At 38.8% G+C, this 9935-nt stretch overlaps 1 protein-coding gene across 1 annotated transcript; it reads right to left on the bottom strand.

Moving 5' to 3' along the window:
* Positions 1-473: 473 nt before the first annotated feature.
* Positions 474-1945, bottom strand: trh (thyrotropin-releasing hormone). Its single transcript, XM_087781470.1, has 3 exons — positions 1875-1945; positions 1608-1803; positions 474-1314 (listed from the first exon to the last, which is right to left on the bottom strand). Exons 2-3 carry the CDS (start codon positions 1789-1791, stop codon positions 752-754), a joined length of 747 nt encoding a protein of 248 aa, XP_087637596.1. The 5' UTR covers positions 1792-1803; positions 1875-1945; the 3' UTR covers positions 474-751.
* Positions 1946-9935: the final 7990 nt, after the last annotated feature.

Below are 9935 nucleotides of genomic sequence, written 5' to 3'. Positions count from 1 at the left end.
TACTATTTTCCTTTTTTTTTTCACAGTTTGTGTTTTATATTTACTTTATAATTTGGATTCATTTTCTCTTCATACCCAATATTTTTAACTTCTCTAGTGATTCCAAGCGTTCCATTCTTTTTTATTATTTCATTTTAAGTAATGTTTTACCATTTTATTCCCATATAGACATTCAAGATAAAGATATAAAAAGGTTCACCCCCCACCCCGCCCCAAACCATCGTTATCGTTTATTAGTATTTTTATTAATTTTTATATATAGTATTATCTTCTGATAAAGTTTCTGATTTTGATTCTGATATGTAATTCGGTGCAATGTGAAACGGCACCACTGGATGTCACTGGATCTGACACATGGTTACGGTCAAACACAAGTACAGTGTTTAAGGAGATAAGTGATAAAATACAAATGTAATTTTGTGGTGTTTATTTCTGCTGCACATGACCCTGGAAAAAAGAATAGAACACAAGTAGTTCTTCTTTAGTTCATTTATTTAAACAAACCAACGGTGATGCTTCACAGAGGCACCAGCACTTAAAGAAAGAATAAAGTGTTCCTTGTCTACAAACATACAGTTGTTTACTAACAAATAATCCACTATTTCTTGCTCTTAACAAAATATAATTTATCAACATCTGAGTTCACGCTGTCCAAAGAATATATAACACGAAAGATGAAACTGTATATTTTATTTTTCATTGGTAATTATTGTACACATAGATACTTTTTTTTTTTTGTCCGACCCCGGGGTCAGTCCTCTGCGGACCTCTTCCCCGGGTGTTGTCTCTTCTCCTCCGCGTGGCTCTTGTGGATGTTGTCCAAAAAGTCGAGCAGCAGGCTGGTCCCGCTGCAGCTCGTGCGGTCCAATAGATCACAGGGACTGTTTGTTCCCAAAACAGGATTGGAGTCATCCCAAAATCGCTTACCCGGGTGCTGTCGCTTCTCCATCCCCGCCGCGTCCTCGTCCTCCGGGTGTCTCTTACCTGGATGCTGCCTCTTGCTCTGCGGGACCAAGTATCTCTTCCCCGGGTGTTGCCTCTTGGAAAGTTCGCTCAGCAGCGGGTTCTCCACCGGGGATCGTTTCCCCGGGTGCTGTCTCTTCTGGAAGTCCATGAACGAGTGCACTTCGTCTTCGCGTTTGCCCGGGTGTTGCCGTCGCTGGAGGTCCAAGTAGGGCGCATCCTCCTCCTCCTGGTCCTCCTCCTGGTCCTCCTCCCTCCTCCCTGGATGCTGACGCTTCTCCAGGATCTCGCTGAACCTTTTCCCCGGGTGCTGTCGTTTGGACACCCAGCCGGGCTGAGATAGTTCTTCACCTGGAACGACGGGAACAAAGAACAAGTCACTCCAGAAACCGTTAGTTTGGCGCGTCATTTACGCACAAGTCAAGAGCCGCGTTCCAAGTCAATTATGATCGTGAAATAAAACAAATATTGTTTTAGTTTCAGGACATTTAAATAGTGTAATTCCTAAAATAATAATGTGTCAATTTGCAGTGTTTAGTTTAATTTTGAATGTTTAGAAAAATGTATAAATCATGAATAAATACTGCAAAAATGCATTCGTTTAGACTACATTTAATTTCCCTAAATAGATGCATTTCTCCTACCGTCGGTGTCGTCTTCATCCTGCATCTTCCTGAGCAGAGATCGCAAGAGGAGGCTCTCTGCTCTCTGCATGATGAAGTCGTCGATGTTCCGGGGGTCTGTCTCGTCCACGGTGGGGACCCCCTGACCGCTGGTCAAGTTCCACACTATGACAGAAGCCAGGAGGAGGAGACACCTCGGCTTCATGCTTGTTTGATGCTGTGGAACGGAAAGCTTTATTTAAAATTGTATCTTTTAATATTAAATTGACAAAAGTTCTCCAGACTCACCTGGAAGTTCTCAAAAGTCTCCACCACCGGTTCTGTTTTTTTTCGGGGCCCCGCGCAGTGTTTGTGGGTGACCCGCCAGGCCAAAGTGTGGATGGTTTTGAAGAGCCAACACCGGCGCCTCAGCTTTTATAGTTGTGGTCATTGTCGTCACAGTCATTTTGCAGGATCCTTCGCCCACTGATGTCATCCGGAGTCGTGCGCATAGGCTCAGTTAATGGTGTTTTTGACCGCATTTAAGAACTAACTGCAAGCATGAGTCAGCCCTCCGTGTTTTTTTTGTGTTTTTTTGGCTGGATTTAAACCCTCAATTTCCAGCAGATTGACCGGCATTCTTAAAAGAATAATAATGTTGATGTTATAAGAGCTGTTGCCATGGTTTCATCTCCTATATGATCCACCACTTACCATTGATTCTCCCAATTTGGGTAAAAAACGTTTGATCCCGGCAAAAGTTCTAAAATGTTTCCGTTCAAAAAATGTAATACAAATCTCAAGCAGAATTTAAAAGCTAAATATGACTGAAGGTTAAGCTCAGTAAAATGTTGTACTTTACAGTTTAGTTACTTTTTTCTTTTTTTGCAGATGGAATACAAGTGGTACCAGAAAAGGGATGATCAGTGTTTGTACATATGTAGATTTAAGTGTGTCTTAAATATATATTCGACCTCTAATGTACTCATCAGTATGTCTGTTTGTACAAAACTGTGTTTAAAATTAATATATTTACATTAGAAAATGTGATTAAACACCACCCACTGAAAACAATTTTCTGGTGGTGAAATCTTGTTTACCATAACCACACCCACTCTGCTGTGATTGGTAAAGCATCAAAGTTGGTAGTCATAAATCCCAGACATCTCCACCTCCAAGGGACTTGTTGTATAAACAAAGCAGGGAGTGATTACAGCTCGCTGGAAGAGGAGTGAAGAACATTATTATGTCATAATGGGCTCCGATCTCGTAACCTCTCATTCGCCAAGATTTTAGACGGGGGAGAGCTTTTGAACGTAATAACTTCAAATCATGATGAGGGACTTACTGCATCTTAGAGAGGAAGACTTCGACATTTGAAACATGTGAGGGGGTCAAAAGAGTTGGGTTTTAACATTAGTTGCCCTTTAAAAAGAAAAAGAAAAAATCATCTAAACATGCTGTTCATATTTAATTTCTTCTGAAGACATGCATGCATTCATTCATGAACCTGAATTGAAAGTCTCCTGCTCAGCGGCAGCTGTATCATCCATGAATTGAATTGGCCGTAATGACTTGCTTACAGTGTGCCGTCACGTTCAATACTTCAAGCTGCTCTAAACTCTCACCGAGGCTGTGGTTAACGAACTTCATGGTGAGATCATCTTCGATTTTGGTGGTGAATGCCCCCCCCCCCCCCCCCCCACACACACACATTGACTGAAGTCTCTCGAGGAATATTTCCAACATTGACATTGCAGGTTTGATCTTTATTTGTGTAGTAACATTACTCTGTCTGCAAGATAGCGGAGCGTTTCACCGCTGTTGTAATAAGAGCTGATGTAATCTTGCACCTGGGGGAAAGTGGAAAACACTGTTAGCTACTTTATAACACTGCACTTAATACTCATTATTATGTTTTTGCTCACTTTGTTTTTTATTCATATTACACAGAATGATTTATAAGTTCTTTCAGGAAGCTTTAGTAGCTCTATTACTTGTTATTCAAAACCAAAAGTCAATATTTGAGCAAGAAAATGACCATTTTATAATGCTTAATTCATGATTTCTTATTGATTTATACTGTATATCTCAAAGAAATACCGGCCGTCGCTAGCATAAAATACTACTCGTATTTACCTCATTCATGATCCACATAACTTGTTTTCCTCTCATTCCTTTACATGGTATATTCATCGATTACGTTCCTAATTTAACATGTCCGATGTTCATCCTCTTGCCCCCAAACCTTTCTACATAAACTGTACCATTGAGATACTATTTGTAACTTTTGACACTCTAAGTATCGCCACCCTGGACACTTCTGACTTCTAAGCCCCAAATTCTATATTTATTGAATTTCTTTATTGATTATAATTGTCTGAAAGCTGTTTAATTTGTAAAAAATAACCCTGCATTTTCCCCAAAGTAACGCATCACTTTTACTCCAAAACATATCCTTAAAACTAATGAAAATGAACAAAAGAAAAAATCTACATTAGACCAAATCGTTGCATGTTATGTTAAGTCCAGTGTGCGATGATAACCACTCCATATTGCAAATAATATGACCCTCCATACGTGATGAGATTCATTACTTCAAAAGTTTGCCGAGTGAAGAAAAGTTCTTCTAGAGACTCGGTGACTGTCGACGCTCCATTTGTCAGGAGGTCGACGGCGACACCTCCCAGGTCTGACTAGAACAGACAGGAGCCCCCCTGAAAACGAGGGTCGTGAGTAAATAACAAGAAAGTCTGATGACCTCGGAGGGCAGGGAAGGCGGTGGTGAGTGACGGCTAACATGGTGTGAGACCGGAGTGTCAGTCTTCAACTGACAGAAAGTTGTTTACGTCTGTCAAGCCACTAGTTCTCTGTCGCCCATCTGTTGACAGTCTAGTCCTTCTGCCAGTTTCATTCCTACTTCCTGATTATTCATCGTTCCTGAGCCTCCATCTCAACGACGGCAGCAGCTGATTTCGCATTCTTCTTCTTCTTCCACCTGCTTCTCTATGATGAGCTGATGGCCTCAGAAAAGCCATTATCTCTCAATAAACCTGTGAGGCGCCGGAGTGTTGGATCAGTCAGGGACCGAAAAGGAGTGAGAAGTCTAGCACATGGTACAGTTCACTAATCATCTCGCACTTTCTCCGCCCCTCCATCTTCATCCTGCCGGGTCTCCATCACGGTCGGCGCGGGGCTGGAGCCATTAGTCTGAAAGTGAGACGGCAGTTTAAATACCTCGGAGGTGATGAAGCTGTTTTCATCAGACCTCAAAAGTATTCTTCCCAAGATGCTTTTTTTTAAATTCCTCGCGAGTAAATGTTTGATCAACATCGACGTTTCTTAAATTGTGTTGCAAAAATGTGAAGCAATTTCTCGTCATCTTCCTCAAAAACGCATCAGTAATAAAAAGTAATGATAATGTTGAAGGGAAAAGCCTGTGTTTATGTTTAATATATGTACTACACAGCTTTGTAATAAGCTTTTGTGTTCTAACTGACATTACCACAGTACAACCTTTACCTGCATGTTTTTGATTTTTTTTATCCATCCTTAACAGACCTTTACTTGTCGTCAGATAGTTTCACATTTTTTGACACAAGACATCACTATGAGTCGTTAGAATAAAAACATGTTATTTATTTTCAAATTGGCTCTTTTTTCATAATATTAATATACTAATATGAATATATTCAGCATCAAACTTTAAAGATTTACACAATATGTTTTTAATATATATTAATATATATATATATTTGATTTCTATCTTTTTTTTGTGGACAGATTTGTTTTTCTTTTATTAAATACCACTATAAATAATAATATCTAATATAACTATGTATGTATAATGCATTAATTACATTGTTGTGAGAGTTTATCACCATGTATAGCAACTCAGGAACATGTTTATGAAACACTACTGTGCTTTCGGTAGAGCGTAAACACTGTCATATTTATTAGAAATATAAATCAAAAAGTGTTATTCATGATGATATAATCAACTCTTGAAGTCATTATATACTGTAGCATTGTTTAATTTCTTAAAAGAAACATGTTACTGTATATTAATTTAATATCAGTTTCTTCTTGTTATAAAAACATGTTGAATGATGGATTTATAATATATATAAGTGCACCTCCCAAAATATTTGTAACCTTGTTATATGATTACAAACCATTGGGTTATAATATCCTCAGGTGCAACATTATATACTGTGACAGTCCGTCAACCTAATATGATGGAAAAACATGCATATAAAGCAGTAAAAGCATTAACAAACATCTGTATCTTGAACTGGAAATCAAATTTCCCAAAGGAGATCTCCGGAGGGATTAAATTCAATCTAATCTGGGTCGTCACTTTGCCCGGATCTGTTATTAACAGTCACAACATTTTCCAATATTCCTCATTTAATAATGGAAAAAAGTTCATTTCCAGTAAATTTGATTTGTTGAAAATGAACTTAAAGATAAGTTTTTTCAAATAATGTTGTATTTTCGAAATAGTTTTGTTCCGTTTTCAATTTATTTATTTTTTTTCCTGCCAAAATATGTGACATTTTCATGCTCAAAGTGGAAAATTATGTTATATTTTGCCTTTAAGTCGTCCAAGTTTAATCCAACAACCGACTAAAAGACATAAAACTAAATAAAGACAATCTATCACTGAAATGTTAAAGAAATCAAAAGTAAATGACATGTTATTCAAGGGTGTATGACATATCAAAGCTATTCTCATCCATATCCTCTGTAAATAGCATCACTTTCGATGTCATCTCCATATGTCTGCGATTGCAATCATCCGACATACACGACGCATCTCCGGGCTTGAGCTGAAATCACGCGTCCTTCTCTAAGCATTTCCCCTGATAGCTGCGTGGGAACGTGTGAGCGTGAACGGATGCTCGGCGGCTCTCCATCCGTCATGCCTTTAATAGGGTCACGACAGGTATAGAAACAAGAGGCGTCCTGCGTCTTCCATGGTCTAATAAGACGTCCTGAGGATCCGTCGAACATGTGCAGTTTATCACCGGCTTGTTGGAAACAGAAGGACGTGGGAATCAATTAGTTAAAGAAAGTGATTTATTAAGGTGTTTTCACTTACCTTGCTTTCTTCAAACAACCAACGACTGACTTCTGAGTGACATCATGTGACTTACAGAGAGAAATAGCATTAAGTGATCATATTAAGGTGGTCAAAAATAATTCTGTTGCTTTTAACAGTTTTAAACAGCCCAGATCTGAATGTAAGATCCTTTAAACAATGCTGTCAGTGTTTTGGTCCAGGTTTTGGTCCCTGGGGTCATGGAGGGCCACATTGGCGTGTAAATGAAATTCCGAGCTCAATGATAACGATTCACTTGAACGTGATAGATGCCTCGTAGGAACCCTGACAGAAGCACTTTTTTAAAAAGTTCTAGGAGCCAACTAGACAGTTTTACATCCTATCCTTCCTCTTGTTTAACTTTTTTATTTTGTAGCGACTAGTTTTTACTTCTCTATATTAGAAGGAGATGAAGCCACGTCACTGAAAAAAGGAACTCTGAGAGTAGTAAACACCTGCCTGTTTACAAGTAACAGAAAACGTCCCAAATAAAGAGAAAACCGCCTATTTTGAGGCTTATTTGTCTCCTCGATGTTCCACTCCGCAGCTAATGTGGCGACGGCTGTTTTCAAGGCTTTTAAAAGCTCTCGCTTGGCGGGTGGATTTGAGCGTGGCGGCGTGACGATGTCTTTGTCGAGCGTCTATTTATACGGTGATCGATAGAGGAGCTCGCGGGAAGAGAGGCTGATCGAGGCTGAAGGATGGATGCGATCGTCTGTCTGACATGTTGATGATCCTTCAAATGACTTTAAAAAAAAGAGAGAAGAGAGTACGATCAGGTGGATTATGGGTCCTTTAAATACAGAGAAGAGCAGAAGTTATGGCAATCCTCCTCTTTTAAATATGTATAAAATATTGTATACATTTAATTGAAATGGCACCTGTTTAGATTCGCAGGCGGGTCTAGTTTTTCTCCTTTCTGACTCTTGCAATTGACAAAAGTAGCTAAAGTGTACGATTTTATATAAATGTTTAAATTTACTCAAAATCTAAGGTATATTAAAATTGATATGGATCAAGCCCCCCCCCCAAAAAAAAAAAAACTCTACCGAGATGTGCAACAAATAAATAAATAAAAATATACACAGACACATCTATAAACGCATCTATAAACACATTTCTACATATACAGACAAAGAAGTTTATATAGAATCATACACACACATATATATATATGCAAACACATAATAAATACACATGCCAAAATACACATTAACACAGATATATATACACACACACATACTCACAGATGTCCACATACACACACACACACACACATAAATACACTTACACACTTTTATATATATATATATTCACACATGCACTCACACACAAACATACATAAACACATCTTAAACACATTTCTACATATACAGACACAAAAGTATATATAGAATCATACACATACATATATTTATATACATATATATACATGCAAACACATAATAAACACACACACATGAACACACACACACATAAATACACTTACACACTTTTATATATATATATATTCACACATGCACACATGCACTCACACTCATACATACATAAATACACACAAACACCTTAAAACACACACACAAATACTCATGAAAACATATATACTGTATATATATATATATATACACACACATACACACACACACACACCATCTATAAACACATTTCTACATATGAAGACACACATTTATATATAGAATCATACACACACAAATGCATATACATATATATACACATACACACACACACATACGCACTCACACAAACACACACACACATCTATAAACACATATCTACACATTCATATATAGAATCACATAAATACACATACACACACACACACACACCCCCGCACGCACCCCCCCCCACACCCCCCCCACACACACACACACACACACACACACACATACACACACACACACACAGTAGATATACTATTGTTTGTGACCTTTCTTCTCCAGGAGTCAGCAAAAAATGGTTTCAGCAGATCTCTTGATCACTTGATTGAATGTATCATGTTATGTTCAGTAGACTTGTGTCTTCGTATCCATCATGTGCTGCCATTTATTTTTGTAAAGAGTAAGACGTGACGCGAACCACTTGATCCTCCTCCTCTCTTGAGGAAAAGGTCATGTCTCCAGATAAGCCCAGAGATGACTGTATGTGTCGAAAACTCTCCACTGTACCGATGAACTTCTCTGACAGGAAACAACGCAAAGAATAACGCTGCAATTTGACATTCTGACACTTAGTGTTGAAGTTTAGTGTTAAAAATATGAACTCTGAGAGACACTAGTTGGTTTCAAATCTCATCCAACTTCCGCTGACTCACTTCACAAGTTGTGACGAGCAGTCATGTCTGGCTGAGGGCAGTTTGTTTTCCCAGTGTGAGCTTCTCTGGATCCAAATGCCCTCCATGCTCTTTTGTAGATTCCTCTCAAGTGTTCCAGCCAGATCCTCACTGGGATTCTTGGACCGCTCCAGAGAGACCATCTCTCTTTGTCCGAATGGGACGAAGCCGCTAGATGTTTACTAAGCAATTTTTATTTTTTTTAAATGCGTTTTTCTCTGTATACTCTGTATATTTCCAGTTTTTTCTTGGTATAAAAAACTCATAATGTCTTTTAAGTATTTTCCAGTCATGGCAGCAGGTGGATGAATTACAGAGGTGTTTAAAGAAATTAGTGTTTTATGCCAAAGAATGGTCAATTCCCTGGCTTTGTCCTTCATTGTGGACAGGAAGTGGACGCACAAAGAGAAGGACAGATGTTGGCTAATGGTAGAGCGTCTTAACAATATTACGAAATGACTTGTAGTTCGATGCTTTGGAGAAACCATTGAGCTGCACACAGTGAGCTGATTTGAGTGAAGCGGCGACGGAGGAAGAGAAACAAAAGTAACGATCGTGTTTGTTTCGAAAGTGGCAACAAAAACAATCGACAGGATGTTGACGTTATAGATCATGTGCTATAGTCTGAGGGTCCGGCAGCTGCCCTATTCTACTGTCCATGTGAGATGTAGTTAATCCCGTGTGGAGAAAGGTCAAATGTCATCGGGAGAATAAATCCTGACTCTTTCAAAAACGTCTTCTTTAGTATTCCGAAGATGCTCTTCTGTTGTCTTCCAGGCAGAATAAAATCAGATTTATGACCACGTTGATAGAGACACAGGGGGGGGTGTGGGGGGGCTTCTGAAGTTTGAAAGTTTATAAGATCAGGTTCAATGATTTCAGGAGAAAAGAAATGCTTCCATTCTGTCACCAGGGC

This window comes from Callionymus lyra, chromosome 19 (assembly GCF_982586985.1).
Source record: "Callionymus lyra chromosome 19, fCalLyr1.hap1.1, whole genome shotgun sequence".
Lineage (NCBI taxonomy): Eukaryota > Metazoa > Chordata > Actinopteri > Syngnathiformes > Callionymidae > Callionymus > Callionymus lyra.
The sequence above is the reverse complement of the archived record's forward strand: the minus strand, read 5'-3'. Positions and strand labels throughout refer to the sequence as shown.